This window comes from Cricetulus griseus, chromosome 3 (genome assembly GCF_003668045.3).
Source record: "Cricetulus griseus strain 17A/GY chromosome 3, alternate assembly CriGri-PICRH-1.0, whole genome shotgun sequence".
In the NCBI taxonomy this organism is placed as follows: domain Eukaryota; kingdom Metazoa; phylum Chordata; class Mammalia; order Rodentia; family Cricetidae; genus Cricetulus; species Cricetulus griseus.
The window spans coordinates 154577776-154596557 of NC_048596.1; the positions used below are offsets into that span (position 1 = coordinate 154577776).

Consider the following 18782-nt stretch of genomic DNA (forward strand, 5'->3'; position numbering starts at 1 on the left):
GCTTTCAGATGTGCTGTTAAGTTAACTAATAGATCTCTCCAGTTGTTTTTACAAAGGCACTTAGGTGCTCTGCGCTTGCCTCTTAGCACCACTTTCATTGTGTTCCTGAGTCTAACTATGTTGTATAATCATTTTCATTCAATTCTTAAAAGTTTTTTAATTTCTTTCTTAATTTTTTCTTAGCCCATTTTTCACTCACTAGTGTGTTGTTCAGTTTCCATGAGTTTGTAAGCTTTCTATTGTATCTGTTGTTGATAACCAGCTTTGATCCATGGCGGTCAGAGAGAATGCAGAGGGTTATTCCAGTGTTCTTATCTCTGTTGAGACTTGCTTTGTATCCAAGTATGCGGTCAGTGTTGGAAAGTGTCATGAGCTGCTGAAAAGGTATATCCTTTTGTGTTTGGGTGAAATGTTCTGTAAATATGTTAGGTCCATTTAGTTTATGATCTCAGTTAGCTCCAGAGAGTCTCTGTTTAGTTTTGTCTGTGTTACTTGCCTAGTGGCAAGAGTCGAGTATTGAAATCACTGTGTGAGGGTCAGTCTGTGATTTTTTCTGTAGTAGTGTTTCTTTTTTGAACTTGGGTGCCCTTGTGTTTGGTGCATAGATGTTTAGAATTGCAATAGCCTCTTGGTGAATTTTTTGTTTGAGTATATAATGCCCTTCCCTATCTCTTCTGATTAGTTTTGAAATCTGTTTGGTCAGATATTAAAATGGCTATACAAGCTTGTTTCTTGGGTCCATTTTCTTTAACTATCTTTTCCCATCTGTTAAGCTTCAAACCCAGATCAAACAGCTGAAGTACCTATTTAACATATCAAAGTGGACCTGGCTGCCAGGTTCTCTCAGCATCCTTCAGTCCCTACCTGTTACAGAGTATAGTTGGCATACCTAGCCCTCTACCCTAAACTCTCCAGCCCAGAGGCTGGGGTGTCCTTCCCCCAGAGGCTCTTCGATATATAATCTAGACATTTTGATTACCTTTTGACCTTTGGCCTCCTGGATGCTGCACCTGGTTCTCCTCTCTCCCCTCTTTCTTTTCCTCCCTGTCTCCCTACATGGCCCAGCTTAGGCTGATCATGTTCACTTTGGACTCTCTCAGATGTCCCTGCCTTTGGCTATCTCTCCCACATATCTATAATAAAGTTTCTCCTCCATCGTACTAGGAGCAGCCATGTCTTTTCCTTTCCTTTTTAGTTCCTTATTTTATTTTATTCAGTGTGTGAAAGGAAACAGTATTGGCTTCAGGCCCCAAGACCAAGTTCTCAGCACAAAAGAGTTGCATTTGCCTAGAGGGACAGAGGGCAGGGATAAGACACAAAGACAGGAGAAAGAAGATGAGGGAGAAGGGGAAGGGATATTTGTCCTGGGGAGTCAGGAACAATGACAAAGGACTACCTCTGGATAAAAAGGAGACAGATGTGACACATAGGAAAATGGTGGTTTATAAAGGTTAAGGGGGAAACCCCGTGTTAGGATGAGGTGTTTAATTTTAATTGAGCATGTTAATTAGGAGAGCCAACGGGGGCTTTTGATTACTGGACTTCAATACTTTGATAGCTGGACCTTGGTAGTCAGCCTTAGGAGGAGGAAGAGGTCAAATAAGGGAATAGACCTTGGTGGCTAGCTTTAGGAATGTGACCTGACAGTTTTTAGCAAGGCAGAGGGAATGGGGGAGAAGGACAAGGCCCTCTAGAGCCAAGCTCATCATGCTCAGGCTAGCTGGAGTCCTTTCAGTGGGGCAAGGCTATATGCCCAGAACTTGGGAGGCGGAGGCAGGAGAATCTTGAGTGCAAGGCTTAGCTTTGTGGCAAAGTGAATTCTAGGATAGGCTAGCCTACTTAGAAAGTCCTGCAGACATTAATCAAACCCTAGGTCTACATCATTTCATTCTGAGCTGCTGGTGCCATTCATCGAAGTACTTGATTTGTTCCGACACTCTACCCTCATCATCGCCGCCCCATTGTTGATTGACAAAATTATTTCCCAAATGGCATTTCTATTTGAGATTCAATCTATAGGAGGATGAAAGGCAAGTTACAGGGGCAAAGGAGAGAGTGTTTGTGGCTTGGAAGAACTTTGTTACAGAAAGGGCTGAAGAGAAGGATGGACATCTATGAACCAGGCTATCATTAGTCCCAAGAGGTTTGAATACCAGGAGGAGAAAGTTCACAGGGAAACTGATTCTTGATAGTTGAGGCCAATATGACCGTGTATATAGATTAATATTGAGGCTGAGGCAAATAGGATCTCTATGTAGCTGAGATGGTAACTATAAGCAAACAAAGGATTAAAAAGGCAAGGGAGGAGAAAACTAGGACTTATGAACCTTGGCAGGGCATACAACTTTTAAAACAGGTATATTGAAATTTTAAGTTGAAAAGTAGAGGACTGGAGAAATGACTCAGTAGGTAAAGAGCAAGCATTAGGACCTGAGTTCAAATCCTCCAACCCCTTATAAGGTTGGGACGGCAAGATAGGAGAATCCCCGGTATCCTACCAGCCAGGTAGCCTAATATTCACAGCAGGGAACAGGAGACCCTGTCTCAGACAAAGTGAAAAACAAGGACCAGTGTCTGAGGTTGTCCTCTGAACTCCACACACATTGTGGCACATATATGTCTGCTTCCTACACATACATGCACATACCATACACATACAGAGAGGTTTTAAAAAGGAAAAAGAGGTTACGTTTTAGGTTTTCTCTCATTTGCTAGGATTTTTGTAATATTGAATTATAAAGGATCTAGGATTCATTGTCTTTGACTTAGGAAGACTTAGAAAATATTTTATTTGCATCAATAAACATATTATCCTGATAAGAAAATGAGATATTTGCTTATTCTAGGAATCTACAAATGGATGAAATGATCATGTTATGACTGTAGGTGAAATATTATGGTATATATAGAATAACTCTACTGTTCAAGAATGTATAATAAAAAATAACTTAGGCTGATTATGGAACTTCAGTTTTTCCTTGATCTTAGTTTTCCAATAGAATTACATGTTAAAATACTTAATAACCTATTTATGTTAAATTTAGAAAATAAGAGCAAGCTTCACTTGTTCTTCATGATTACTGCCAAAATTTTGCTGCTTGTGAAAGAAGTTTATGGAAATGAATGAATTTATTGTGGCGCTGACTTAACATCAGTATCTCCTTACTGAGTCGAAGGGAGTCTAACTCGAGTCCTCCTGTTTTCCAGCTCGGCTCATCCTCCTCTGTGCCTTTCACAGCAATTTTCTCTCAGCTGTTTATGACAGTCGTGGTGCCTCTCATCATTGGACAGGTAAGGGCCCTGCCTGGCCGGGCTTTCCTGGACAGATTACACTGCACATGCTTAGCTAAGGTCAGGGCAGGTGAGGGCAGACTATGAAAAAGAGGAGTAAAAGTGCATCCTTTAAGTTCTTAATCCACATTAATCACATTAATCCCCTTCACAGTTGGTTTTCTAACTGTGAACAGACTCCAGCTGTGTCTGAGAACCTTCCTTCTTAAACAACAGGCTCTCTTCTATAGTACTTCCTAAGACATTGCTAGAAACTGGTTTATGAGTGTACATATGTAAAACGAGGGCCTTCTTTGGTTGTTAATTTGGGGTTTAAATCTCAGGAAGCCGCAGTCATGGAGAGTAGAGTTTCATAAAGAATGAATGCAGTAGGTCTTATAGAAATGGTATACAAGGATACCACACCTTCACAGACTGTAAGAGCAGCTAGACCCTAAATGTATTTCTCCCCTTCCTAGCACCCAGTCACAATTTAATTAAATATTGTAATTACAGTACCTCTCCAAGTATTATTGTAGGGGTGAAATGAAATATTTATGGGTGTAAAGTTCTTGGAGTATCATCTGACACACTCGAACATTTCAACTCCAGTCATCATCATGATTGTGTGTACTGGACAGGAAGCCACCCTTTCAAACGTCATCCATTCCATACATATGGTATCCATGTAGATGGTACTCAGTACTGTCTTTGTGGACTTCCAGGGCAGGGGGTTCTGAGACAGGGTCTACAGGAAGTGTGTAAGGGTGATGAAAGCAAGGTGGGGAGAGAGCCTTCCCAGCAAAGGCTCCCACTGCTCCCGTGCAGAGCTCTGGGTCTGATCCAATCCCTCAGAGCAAAGAGCGCATTGTCTTCCTACTTTCTCACAGTCTTTTCACTCCTAGGGAAGGTGTGACAAACAGTACAGCTAGTTCTGTACAGAGCGCCATAGCATCCACTGCATAGACATTCTTTAAATTAATTTTACGCTTAGAAAATAGGCCAAATTTAGCATAATTGGGGTGATTTAAAAGCAATCAAAGATTACCATTTAATTAAATACAAAATAACATTTGAAAAATACACTCCCGTGCCTGTCACATAGTGAGGGTTCTAAATACACAGTATACCTTGCTGCCTCAGTAGCCTTTGCCCCATTTCTTACCTCCGCCTCACCGGGGCCTTTCCTGGTTTCTGTTTGTTCCTCCTGATGGGATGTCCCTGGCCACCCTGGCAGCCATCTTGTCCCTCCCCCGATGCAGTTTAATCCACCACTCCTTTGACCTGTGTGAGTTCCCTCAGCTTCATCACTGCAGCTCTGTGTTCCATTCCTGTTGCTGCCCCCTCATGATGTCTGGAAGCCATGTTTGCTTTGTTTCCTATTGTAGCTGCAGGTACCCAGTAAGTGTATGCAGAATGAGAGAGAAAGAGAGAGAGAGAGAGAGAGAGAGAGAGAGAGAGAGAGACTCTGTTTGCATGCGGTGTATACTTCATCTTGTTGAGGCAGAAGCGTGCCTGCCTGCCCCATGTCTCCACTGTGAACAGCATCAGTGTGCATTCATGTCCCCTGTAGTAACTCGGAACACGTGCTTCTCTTAGTCTCTTAGTGGATCTTGGAAATTTCTATGTTAACGATAAATACTTGGCTTAACACATATGGACAAAAACACTCATGCCCACATAATACAGTTTTAAAACATATATAGCGTGCTATCCATCATTTATGTAAAGGATCTCTACCCAGAGAGGATATGGGTTGTTAGATTGTTCATCCTATGTGTGCCCAGTAGTAAAACATTAAGTAAAGACAGTCAAAAAGTAGCTTTTTAGTTAATAAAACTTTCTCACACAGTATATTCTGATCACATCTCCCCTCCCTCATCCCAGATCTTCTCTGCTACCCTCCCATCCAACTCTACACCCAACAGGTCAATAAAAACAACCAGAATAAAACAAAGCAAACAGAGAAAAGAAAGAAAAAGAAAAAGCACTGAGAAACACACACACACACAAACCCATAAAGACACAAAAAAGAAACCACAGTAGATAAGCAAAAGAAAAGTAAGATAAAAAAAAAAATGCCTAAACAAAGCATTATGAGACAAAACATCTCCAAAAATGCTATTGGGTTGTCCATCTACTTCTGGACATGGGGCCCTTGTAAATTGACACTCTATTGGGGAAAACTAATTTTTCCCTTGTGAGGGGTTTTCAGTTGGAAATAACTTTCTGGGTTAAGGGTGAGAACTTGTATCTACTTCTCTCAGAACTGGGAACCCATCTGGCTTTGACGTGTGCAGACCCAGTATGGGTAGCTGTTTTTGTTTTTTGTTTTTGTTTTTCGAGGCAGAGTTTTTCTGTGGTTTTGGAGGCTATCCTGGAACACGCTCTGTAGACCAGGCTGGCCTGGAACTCACAGAGACCTGCCTGCCTCTGCCTCCCGAGTGCTGGGATTAAAGGCGTGTGCGGGTAGCTTTTTATTACATCTTCTTATTACACCTGAGTTCCTTTGGTGGCTTTATGTGATGAGAGGACCTGCACATTTGCATCTTCCTGCCCCTGTCTTGTATTCTAATCTTGGTGCTCCCCAGTGTGCTCCCTGTCATTTCCTTCACCCACACAGTTTATAACTGCACAGTTTGGCTCACCCTGCTCCTGCTTGCACTGTCCCACCACACCCTTTCTTACAGGCTCTTCTCCTGTCATACCATGCATGTAGTCCTGCAGCCCCAGTGCAGTCTCCCCACTGTGCAGTGGCCTGTCCGCACTCCCCTGGCCTACACTCAATTCCAATTCACCCCTGTCGGGCTAGCTCAGCACGCACTTACCAAGAGATGGTCGTATGTGTTAAACCAGAGCAGAGACTAGTCCTTCTTAATGTGTTCTGTCTCCTGCCTGCCGTCTCTATTTGCTGAGTGTGTTGGTCAGCCTGGGTGAGGAGCTCCACAGGCAGTTGCTCCCAGGTGTATTCAGTAGCATGTTCAGTAGTAGGGTTTAAGCTATACAAAAAGATGGACAGAGAAAACTTCAAACCTACCCACAGTGGGCCCACCACTCATTTTCCAAGATTGCCATTTGCTCAGGGTTATATTTTTAAGCCTGTATCTAGCTACTAAAAAACAATGACTACTTCTTTCCCAGAAATCACCTGCCAAACATGTCTTGAAAACAAAATTAAGTATAGTTGTCCCTCAGGATTTAAGAAGATTGGTTCCATCGTCCCTACAGACAAAATCTATGGATGTTCAAGTGTTTGTGCATGGTGCACACACGTCCTCTACAGACTATTTATAATACCTAATCAATACAGTTCAGATGTTATGTGGCTAGTTTAAAGAATAATAAGGAGAACAAGGCTGCACAGATTCATTCTGGAAGTAAGTTTTTTTTCAAATCCTTTTAATTTACGAACCCACGGGTGCCAAGGACCACCTCTAGGGCCATAACAAAAGAGGTGTGTGAGTATGCAGTGTGTTGCATTAGTTGAGCACTGCCCTTGAAGAGTGAGCCTCAGATCCCTGAGGACTACAGAGAGGACCAGGGTGTCTGGAACAGGCTCACAGCCTTGGCCACCCACTCCTGTGACCACACCTTTCACAATCAGCCCTGTCATGCAGGCTGCATCAAGGATGAGGATGCCACACTTCCAACAGTGCTCATCTTAGAGCATCGGAGGCACAGGTGTGCACTGGCTACTACAGTGTTTTGACAGGCGGAAATACAGTGTTTTAAGGCAGGGATTCCTTTCCTAGTGCACAGGAAAGGGCTTCTAAACCAGCAGCAGGCTTTTGTGACTAAGGATCTGTCAGGCAGCTCACTTCTCAAGCACCACCTGTTTCCTCATCTATGCTCATCCAGTAATTCTTCAGCTCAAGGGCCTATCCGTGGCCCTTGCTGCCAGCATGGCTCTCCTACCTCATTTCCCCTGACCCAGCTTAAAGCTCACAGGCTAGCCGTGAAGACACTCCTTCATGGCCTTAGTTCCTCCACTCTCCTTTCTTTGTTTTCACAAAAGCCCGGGCCCTGTTTGTGCCTGACCTAGTCTGTGTGTGCATCTGGCTGCTCAGATCCCAGGGCCCAACACTGTCTTCATTCCCTGACAGAACTCCCGTTCTCCCCTCAGTCCTGCTCCATCTACACGTTCCAGCACAGCTCTGTGCCTAGTGCAGCAGTCGCATAGTCCCATCATGCTTTAAATTCAAAGCATCAAATTCAAAACATCAGATCAAACTTCTACACAATCCTAGTCCATGAAAGGTTTCTTCTCTCTCTCTCTCTCTCTCTCTCTCTCTCTCTCTCTCTCTCTCTCTCTCTCTCTCTCTCTCTCTCTCTCTCTCATTTTCTTGTGTAGCCCTGGCAGTGCGATTAAAGGTGTGTGCCACCGCTGCCCAACTCCTTTTCTTCTCTTGATTATTTCCTGCCCCCCCCCCCGCCTCCGTTTCAGGTCCTGTGTACTTCCCTTATAACTCACAGTGTCCCTTACACCTGCTGTTTCTCCAGCATCCTGTCCTTTCTCTGAAGCCTTTTCCTGGTCCTTGCATTTGCCTGGAAGGTCTTGCCATGTTTCACCCCCCTGGAGAGACCAGACCTCAGCTTCCTCCACTGGCTGCTCCTGTTGTGGTCACAATCCATTCATCTGGTTTCAACTTCTCAATACATTTCCTTTCCCACTTCTTGCTTGGTAGTTTTCTTTTCCTTCAGATGCCCCAAGATAGGGACTTGTCTGCCTAGTGTGCCATGTTTGTTGCTCTTCCACCCACTCACTCACCTAAATTGTGTAACATGACCTTTGAGGACCTCTTGGGCAGAGCTCATGTGTACTCCAGAGGAAACAGATGCCAGGCTAAGTTTAGCTTGCCAATTGTAACGGAAAGGGCCAAATTACAAATGTAAACATTCCTACAAGCTGTTACATGAATCTTTAAAATATGATATCTCTCATTATCTCTCAAACAAACAAAGTGAATTTGGGTGAGAAGAAAAGAGAAAACATGAGAACTGAGTAAAATTTCCTAGCCTTTTACTCTTTGTTTGGTTATTTATTTTACAACCCAACCAAAATTTTCCCTCCCAGGTGCCTCTTAGCCCCACCCCCACCCCCAACCATTCCTCCTCCTTTGTTTCTCTTTTGATCCAGCAGGCCTACCATAGATATCAGCCAGGCTCTGTATATCAAGTTGCAGTGAGACTAGGCACCTCCTCTTCTGCTAAGGCTGGCTGAGGCAATCCGGTAGGAGGAAAGGGTTCCAAAACAGGCAACAGGGTCAGAGACAGACCCTGCTCCCACTCTTAGGAGTCAGACAAGAAGACCAAGCTACACAACTGTCACATATGTGGCTTAGGTCATTCTCATGGTGGCTCCGTGGTAGTCTGGTTCAGACTACCTATGCACCCAGGTTAGTTGATTCTGTGGGTTTTCTTGTGGTGCCCTTGACTCCTCTACCTCTGGCTCCAACCCCTTCTCCCTTCACGGAGTTCCTAAGTTCTGCCTAATGTTTGGCTGTGGGTCTACTTACATTTCCATCAGTTGCTGCATGAAGCAGCTCTGATGAGAGCTGGGCAAGGCACCAATCTATGTGTATAGCACAGTATCATTAGGGATCATTTCACTGACTTTTTTGTTGTTGTTTGTTTGTTTTGCCAGTCATGTTTGGTTCTATCCTAAGTATCTGGCATAACCTGCCTCTAGGTCCGGGCCCTCAGCAGTGAGCTTCCTCTCCGGGTATGGAGCTTCGGCTGGGCCAGTCATTAGTTGGTCTTAGTAATACAATGTCAGAATTCAACTTTTGATTCTGTTCCTGGGGGTGAATTTGGTTCTCTGTCTTTTCTCCAAGCAGAGTTCCATTTTGGTTGAGGTCACCATCCTTGCTCGAATGTTTGGGATGCCTGCTTTGGTCTTCTAGGACTCCCCGCTGTTTATGGGACTCTGGGGTTTTCTTGTAGAAACTGTTGTGCCCAGACTCTGAAACCTCAAAACCACCGATCCAATGCAAAAGCAAGGAGTCTTTTTAGTTATGAGTTAGCTTGGGTCCTCCATCCACCCGACACAGTGGGTGGAGTAGGAGGGACCCCCAGCCACAGTGGGGCAGGGAATATATTGGGTGTAGAGCAAGGGGGAGTTCCTGGGGGCCTGCTAGTTGCATAGTAACAGTCTCAGGATTGCTGTGCCTCTGGGCTGGGGGAAGCTGTCCTGAGTTGATTGGTCAGCTGCAGCTGCAGAAAGGTTGCTGTGCCTGGAGGTCATCCAAGGACCACTGCTATGTACTGCATTCCACTATTATCAGTAAAGCACATCCAAAGCTGGCCAGCTAACTTCTGATTGGTTCCATACCACATGGAGGGCATCTGCCAGTATATTCCCAGTAAATAGGACAAGGTTGGGGCTCAGCACATCCTGCTGAATCAGGGGCCTGCATCTTGTTGGGTCGTTTCTGCAGCCTGTCATGGCTGCCGAAGCAGGGAGCTGGGGAGGGTCTGGTCCCTTCAGAAATAAGGACAGGGGTTTGTACCGTGGCACAGTGGGATAAGACTGGTCTTTCCCAGTTAGTCGGGAGATGTCTGTTTGTGCTAGTTCTTGATGAAGGAGCATTCGTACCATTGCAATGTTTTCCTTCCTTCCTGACAAGCAGTGCCCTAAGTGCATTTGACAGATGCTTCTTTTATGCATCGTATTTAAGGGTGATTTATGAACAAACTTTAATGAAACTGAAGTTCTATCACCTTTCATTATTTTCTACCACCCTGGTTAGTTTTCAGAGCAGCACACTGCAGCCCACCTTTTCTCTCTGAACTAACAATTAAAGACAAATCTATATGTTAGCCTGCGTTCTCATCTTTCCACTCAGGGTTTGTCTCGCGGTCTCAAGTTGGCTGTTCCTGTTAAATGGGATTTAGCTTAAGCTGCATTTAGTGTTACTATCCAGTTTACACATGTGACACTGAATTGGGTCTGAAGTGCTTTCGGTCTTTCTTTTGCTTCATGCAGTTGTGTTGTGCTGGTACATTGTCCTGTGGGATGGGATATGAGATATGCTGTTGAAGAGATAGATACTTCACCAACCCAGAACCAGATGTGAGACAGGATCGCTCACCACACACAGGCTGTTTCTAAAGCATGTTCGGCTCACTCAATGACTCAATCTTTATTTCAACTATTGTCACAGTCCTTGCACAGAGGAGCCACAGGAAAGTTAAGGAATTTACCCAAGGTATCAAAGGAAGGAGTAGAGTCAGGATTCAAGGTTATACATAGCATGGCTCCAGTCTGTTTAACCTGATACGGGGGTCTCTCGGGCAATAGAGAGTATATTCCTCCTACTTTACCATGTGATGAGCTTTTTACATTTATGCAGGCTGTCTGGGTACTCTGTGCTTCTATCATCGACTATATCCCAAGTAAGATGTCTGTAGCATCATTCCGAGAACAGAATGAAGGAATTTTCCCAAGCTGGTGCTTGTTACCACTTTTAGATGGGTTACTGCTCAAGGATGTGTATTATTCTGGTTTATTATTTATTTATACTTTTTTCAAAGTATGCTAATATTATTTTTAACCTAATCAATATTTAATAAAAATATTTTAAGAGAAACATGTTACAAATATTGGCCTTAATACCACCTGTCTTACAATATCCATTCAACAGGATGTTAATAATGAGACAAACCTCTTTGTGGGAATAATGAATTCACTGCAATAGAAAGTGAACACTGAAAACTCTGAAACCACCATGAAGGGAAATACATTTTAAAACTCAGGCTTAACATGAAGAATTATCCATCATGTATCCTCACTCCAAACTCAATTTATAAATCTAAAGACAGAGTAGAAAGGGAAAGCATGGAAGTACATTGACCAAAAAGATTAAGAAAACCAAAATGATGAATATTGCCCTTCAAAGTTATCTTGGTATATCAGCATTCTTTACCTAAGATGTGTCACTTTTACTGGTTTCCAATTTGAAGTCGTATTGCAATTGATATGAAACAGAGCTTATTGGAAATGCAGTCAAGTTTAATTTTCCCATAGCCTTGCCTGCTACTTAATTTAAAATAACAAAAATCAAAATATTAAAGATGAGATAATAAAATGAAAGCCCTCCTGTGGGAGATTCACATACACCCCTTCTCTATTGGGAAAAGCAAATAAGCTAATGAGGATTTCCCGCTTAATTTTTAATGCCTAAGTTTCTCTGAGCACGGAGAACAAATGAATTTAGTATAAGTTCTAAACAGACATACACCTGGCCACCTCACCTGGCGGCCTCTTCCCACCTCATCTTGAGTGTCTTTCTTCCTGAGAATTCTCTTGTGGTACAGTCTCAGGATGCCGCGATCTCTCCAGCAAAGCATTGGTTCCCATGGGGTTTCTAAAACTGTCGATAAGACAGCAGTCTGGAGACTTAGATGGCACAAATTCTTAAGAAACAGAGAATGACGATGACAAAAGTAGTTGCTGAACTGAGGGAAGAAGCTGTTGGAGTGTGTGGCCAGACCACATCTGTCTCTTCACTGGTGTCTCCTCTCCGACGACACAGTGCAAAGCAGCCGCTCTGGGAGCTGGATGTTAACACGATGAAAAGGCTCTGTGGAGCTGTGGATGTAGAATGCTTGTCTGGGGAGACATAGCCAGATAACCCAGTGCCACTAGAAACTCTGAACACGGCGATGTGTTCCCTTTAGAGTTGTCCCTGCCCTGGGGGTTCATCCGGTTCCCAACTGTAGTTGTTTTCATCAAGATTAAGTATCTCGCATTGACCCACAGATGTATCTAGCCTAGGAGGACTCTGACTCAGGAGCTCTTGTTTCTTGCCAGATTGAAAGCAACCTACACTACCACAAGAGCCAAGTGCCTTGTAATGAAGTTTTGAGAAGACTATTAGGTTAACTAAATCAGATTACTGCTCGTAATGTTGATTGATGATTAGAGATACTCCTTGGGTTTAGGGTGGCTTTGACTTCCAAGCTCTACCCCATTCATTTTTATTTGCTTATTTTGTCGTGTGGGGCGGGGGGTTGGTGAGAGATGTGAACACATTTATTTTGGGAGTTGGGATCATACATGCTAGTGTGTTAGAGAGAGGGGGCTTGTATGTTTTTAACTATTCTACATTAAAGTAAGAGCAACTGTTGTCACGGATGTCATTTATTTCTATTTATTTTTAAAGTAGCTTGACTATTAAAATTTGGAAGATTTTAATCTACATATATAGATATAGATATACAGATAGTATATTATGAAATGACCTACATGAAGTCCGTTGGTAGCATTCTTATAGCCACTCATGGTGTCATGCCTGTACAAGAGCCATCTCACCACCCATGGTACCTCACACACTGTTCTGCAGAACGCGTGTCCTGTACCCTAGTGGCTAACACTGGGCGATGAACCTGTTCTTATCTTTACACAGTGCATTTCTAACACTAAGAAAATAAACGAACATCAATACATAAAAAGTTTGAGAGCTCTCCTTCCCCATCAGTAGTTTAGTGAGCTGGTTACTATTTTTACATAAGGTCCTCTTTAAAAAACATCCTAACCACTGCTGATCAGTCTAAATACTCTTTCCCTTCATTCCTACAACATGCAAGCTTGAAGGTTGTGTTTCTGCGCCTCTTACCAAGTGAAGAGCTTTCTGTCAAGTCAGTTTACTCATTGCGTAAGCTGATTCAGCAGTCATCATCAAAAGGTCCCATCCAGAGTGCAGGATCCTGTATTAGACTCCATGAGGAAAACTTCCAGTGGAAGCCTCAAGTGTGGATATAACTGAACCCAATATAGACTTTATTCTGCACACACAAATACATACATACATATGATGAAGTTTAATTTATAAGTTAGGCCCAATAAAAGATTAACTACAACCATAATAAAATATAAACTATAATGCAATTTATTCACAATTTGTGAATTTCTTATTTCTTGAATTTTCACTTGCCATATTCAGAGTGAACTTGCCCACGGGTGCTTGTAACTGCAGGAAACACAACTATGGCTAAGAAAGATGACTATAGCTTTGTTCCTAATATGCATAAGGCTGTGCTCCATTGCAAATTTGGCCTTTTTTATGACAGGGTGGTTGCTAGTAGAACCCTTCTACCTTTCAGTGGTTCCCTGACCTCATTACTGCTAATGGATCCCTGGTAACTCAGCCTATTGTGAAATTTCACATTCAGTTATTTAGGGTAGCAAGTGAATGAAAATTTAAAATTTCTCCACTCTCATCTGGATGGTGGGACTTACACCACTTCCTTCAGAGGTGAAAGGAGGCTTGAAGCTGAGTAGCCAGCCTTCATTCCCTAGCAAATAGTGTAACCAGCATTCAGACTGTCCTGATTGTAAATATCTGAGTTGGTCTTAAAGCAAGAAGATGCTGCATTCTAACTTTTATTTCACCAGTACTTTTGTGAAAAAGTTAGGGCAGGTTTATTCATTTTTAACTATTAATTTTAGAATTCTAAAAGCGTACAAATGGCATTTGTCTTTGGATTCACAAAAAAACTCTAGATATTCAGATGTGAATTATTTAAACTCCCACAACACATGCACTTTTGCTTTTCAAGCATGAGTTATAATTTAATTAAAAACTTCTGGTGCATTGCTAGTGTTTTAAATATTAATATGTTCCATGGATCACTTTCGATTATCTACTGTCTTGAAATTCTTGAAGATGTCAGATTTTTAAGATTCCCAAAGTCGCACTTGGAATTGTCTGTTGAGGCAAAGGGGACTGTGATAATTACACACATCCATTAAGATTAGCAGAGGAGATAAACTTGGGGGAGGCTTAATGGGCCTGTCTCGGTGACAGCTAGCAAAGAGCATTTGGCATGATTAAGGATGGATTTGACTGCAGTTGAAAATCCACTCTCATTATGGACACCCAGTGGAAGTTGCACCACAAATACTGAATTCCCCAGAAGAAGAGTGGCAAGGCAGGAAAGCTTTGAAGCCCGTTGTGGCCATCATCCAAATCATCCTCTTCCCACTCTGTCTTTGCATTGTCAGAATCACTTTTGTGATGCCCAGTTCCACTCCCCAAATCTCAGAGAAGTGGCGACCTGTTGATCTCTGTGTTTCAGATCATCCGCAGATACATCAAGGACTGGCTCGAGAGAAAGAAGCCCCCTTTCAGTGCCGTCAGCAGCAGCGTGCTCCTCATGATTATCTATACCACCTTCTGCGACACGTTCTCCAACCCACACATCGACCTGGATAAATTCAGCCTCGTCCTCATACTATTCATAAGTAAGTCAGAAGACAGGTCCTGCTGTCCCCTGGCCTCCTCTGCAGGCTTGGGAAGCAAGTCCATGCTCTTGATCTTACATATATGTTATTTAGAAGGACATCAGCCCTACATTTGTGATCTTAATCGGCTTTGCTTTTATCTTCCGTACACCACTTTCTGATCTACAGTAATTTGTGTTAGATAAGAGAAGCTGTAATATGTGTCACGTTCAACTCAATGTGTGTCACAACTCAATAAGTCACCAATTTAAGTTAAACTCATCTGATCCCATACAGTGATTTCAAAAAGATTTGTGACATATGATGTTATTGTACATTGATAACAATTCAGCTGCACTGGATAATATATAAAAGTTTCCATCATAGTTTCTAATGGAGTTTATATAAAGAAATGGCTCTTTATATAAAGAAGCAGCGTACTCTAAATGTCAGGAACTACTAAAGCTTAAAAAGCAACTTTGTACTCTAGTTGCCCTGTAATGCCAAGCATGACTTTTACTAATATTATAATAGCAAACAATCTCTTTTTGATATCAGCGAGTTGTTTCATGGTATACATTATGTATGCATTTATGCTGTTCAGCTCCTAGTATAAGCCAGGTTTGTTTTTTTAATTAAACAAATGAGATCATCAAATCTAACCCAAAGGGGTTCGAGATCTTCCCAAGTCTGACATCATAGGCTGTGTCCAAGGAGAACAGCTTAAGTTCGATCATTTATGCTTCTGTCAATTTATGTTGGTTTAGTTGTTTTTAATTTCAAACAAGCTTTAGCTCGAGCTCAGCAGGCTACAGAAGACTTTCATGGTGCTGATTCCCACTCAGACCACTGTCTTGTTTTGTCTTTTCCTCAGTAGTCTCCGTTCAACTGAGTTTCATGCTTTTGACCTTCATCTTTTCAACACGGTAAGTGATTTTGTATGTCCTAGTAGTCTCGTTATTTGGCCACTGGATTGCTGTGTTGTCCTGTGTTTCCTCCTGTCCCACTGTGTTCTTCAGTGCTGCTGCTTTCAAACTGTAGACATCACCAAAGGGTCTGTGCTAGGCCTTGTCTCCCTCGTGTTCCTACCCAGCCCCTTCCATTCTCCTTGCCTAGGTGGAAGCTTCCTGCTGACACTTTGGAGTTGAGACTTTCTGGCTACACTTTGTCCTATGTCCCAGCGCTATTACTTACCTTACCATGTAGATCTCGTCACTAACTGATTTTTGAAATGGAATTAGTCTGTTTTCTGAAACTTCCTCTTCCTCCCTTATGTTTAAATGGAATACCTGCCTTAGGATTCTACTGCTATGAGGAGACACCATGATCATGGCAACTCTTATGAAGGAAAACATTTTATTGGGGTGGCGGCTTACAGTTTCAGAGGTTTAATCCATTATGATCATGGTGGAACATGGTGACATACATGCAAACATGGTGCTGGAGAAGGAACTGAGAGTTCTGCATCTTGATCTACAGGCAGCAGCAGGAGTCTGCCACACTGGGTGTGCCTTGAGCATATATGAGACACACTTCCTGCAACAAGGCCACACCTCCTAATAGTGCTACTCCCCATAGGCCAAGTATTCAAGCACGAGTACATGAGGCCATACTCATTCAAACCACCTTTCACTTTTTAATAAATTCATATATATAAACAGTATACCTTGATCAACCCCTCCCCCTGCCCTCCCAACAGGCATCCCTAACATGTTGACCTTCCCTTTCATGTCCTCGCCTTTTGGGTTTGTGTACGCCACTGTGTACAGTTAGTACTGGGTTTTGGCATGCTGGAACATCTATTGACTTGCTCTTATGCAACAGTAGCTTCAGAGAGGTCGTGGTGCAATGGCCATTTCATGACCAAAAGCGAGCTTTTGCAGCACTTTTCAGCTCTTACATTTGTTCCACCTCTCTTACAAGAGCTTCCCTGAGCCCTTATTGTTTGTTTGTTTGTTTGTTTATACTGGGCCTCACAGTGCAGCCTTGGCTGGCCTGGAACTCATCATATAGACTAGGCTGGCTTCAAAGTCCCAGAGATATACTACCACACACAGCAAATTTTTACTTTTAATGGAACCTCCATTCCAGAATCACTCAAACTGGAGTCCTTAACATTGCTATTTTGTAGATAAACAGCCGCTTCTATCATATGTATTCTACTCTTAAATCCTCTTCCCTCATTCAGGCTGTAGGTGCTGTGTTAGCTGCACTTCTAGACTCAACTTTCCTCAAATATTTCTTTTGGCTTCCAGTGACTTGAGGTCCTGGTAACCAGACAGTCCTTCCTTGAAACTCCATTCCTGCACAATTCTGAATTGTGTTGAGCTTACTATTAAAAGGAATCATTAGTAAGCATAGATGATGGGGATTCGCTCCTGGGCTTACTGGGGTACTGGGAGGAGGGGCAATATGACTAATTCAATTAAAACCCAGTCACTGGTGTGCAATAGAATGACCTTTCATTAGGACCTTGATCATATTTGCAGAATGCCTTGCCCATTCACCATTGCTCTAAAATGTATTTTACTTACCTTCAAAATTCATAATATTGGGGCTGGAGAGATGGCCCAGCAGCTATGACCATTTGCTACTCTTGAAGAGGACTGGAGTTGGGTTCCCAGCACCCACATTAGGTGGGTCACAACCACCTGCTACAGGAGATCTGATGCCCTCACCTGGCCTCCTAGAGCACTATACTCAATGTGCACACAACACACACACACACACACATATAAATAATTTAAAATAATAAAAATAAATCTTATAATTGATAATACTTGGTTCACTTAGAGTACTTGCAAAGAATGTTTAGCTGAGTCCTTCAAGTTCACACAGACACACACAAAACATTTGTTACAGGACCAGGGCTTTAAAGGAGGTCCACTGGCTCCAATGGGGTCTGTTTTCTTTTCCTACTTCTGCCCTTCCCTACTTGTAACTGATAAAATCTGTGTGTCCCCCATCTCTTTCTACCAACCCCTGCTGTGTTCATTTATTCCTTACTAGTTCGATAAATCTAGAACCAGTCTGGGCATGAAAAGAAACCTGTCAAGGTTCAAATACTTTGCTTGTTCCCAAAACACTCAGGGCCACACTGATGGTGGGGATTTGGCATAAAGCCAAGAGAGACCCAGCTTGGAAATTGGAGCTTCCTGCCACCTCAGGCTTCTCTAATTAGCGTTTCTTAGGGTTCTTGATCTGGAATGTTACCATGCTAGAGAGCACTTAAAACTGATTTACAAGTGATTATTCTGTATTCTCATTTGTCTGTTTGCAGAGAAATGGGTCTAAAATCCCAATGGAATTTACCAGACTCCGATGGAATTAGGCTTCAGCCCTGTTCATTAGGCTTATAATCTGTGGTGCTTTTCCTTATGACAATAGAGACAGTGTGTATATCATAAGAACACACACAGAGAGAGAGAGAGAGAGAGAGAGAGAGAGAGAGAGAGAGAGAGAGAGAGACAGACAGAGACAGAGACACAGAGAGATAAACAGAGAGAGAGAGCACTCAATAATCAGTTCATAAAGCCAACTGCATAAAGACCCAGTAAACATAGAGTAAACATAAGCAGGCTAGGACATTTATGTGATCAAGACAGCTTCTGGCACATGGGAACTAGTGCTAGCAGACAGGGAGTTGGTCCTCTGACTTCATGATGCAGTCCAGGCCCCTTTGCTCTGTCGCAGCTGCTGGGAAATGAGACTTGATTTATCATGCAGGTCAGCCACATACAGTGAGTGAGTGGTCTAAGCTGTTTCTGCCACTTTGGAAGACTGTCCTAGTTTTGTTTTGTTTTAATGTCTGAAGCTTTAGAAAAAGAAAGCCAATAATGTTTAAAATGTATGAAAAAGCTTAGGTAGAGTAGGCTGCTGGCTGAGTAGTCACTAGAGTGACTAACACATTAAGAAAGGAAAAGAAGGAAGCCTTTGTGTGTTTATGTTGTCAGCCTCTCACCACAGTCCTGGGGAGAAGAGGCTGGGCTGTAAGGAGAAGGGAAGCATTTGGAGGTGAGCACCTAGTAGTTGTTTAGGTCCACACAGCTGATGACAATGAGGTGATAGGGTCTTTCTTCTTAAAAGGCAAAGGCTAACAAAGATGCCTCCCGGGGTCCCTCCAGCACGTAAGACAGAGCACTCGATCTCTGAGGACTTTGTCTGCCCCACATCACACTCTGCTTCTGCTAGAGAAACCTGGCTGGCATGCCTTCCTCTGTGGGTACAGAAGACAGAGAAAACACCTCGTGGAAGCTGCTGATGGAAAGCTTTGCTAGAGAGAATTCTT

General features: G+C 42.9%; 1 protein-coding gene across 5 annotated transcripts in view; it reads left to right on the plus strand.

Moving 5' to 3' along the window:
• Slc10a7 (solute carrier family 10 member 7) overlaps positions 1 to 18782 on the plus strand; it is a 238983-nt gene that overhangs the window by 188474 nt on the left and 31727 nt on the right. For 2 of the 5 annotated variants that reach the window (XM_027404908.2, XM_027404909.2), the window contains 3 exons: positions 3208 to 3291; positions 14350 to 14515; positions 15369 to 15420. In XM_027404908.2, the coding sequence (XP_027260709.1) occupies positions 3208 to 3291; positions 14350 to 14515; positions 15369 to 15420 (302 nt within the window). Of the gene's footprint in view, positions 1 to 3207; positions 3292 to 14349; positions 14516 to 15368; positions 15421 to 18782 lie in introns of those variants that run through there. The other 3 variants (XM_035442512.1, XR_004769240.1, XR_003483229.2) reach the window with 3 other exon arrangements.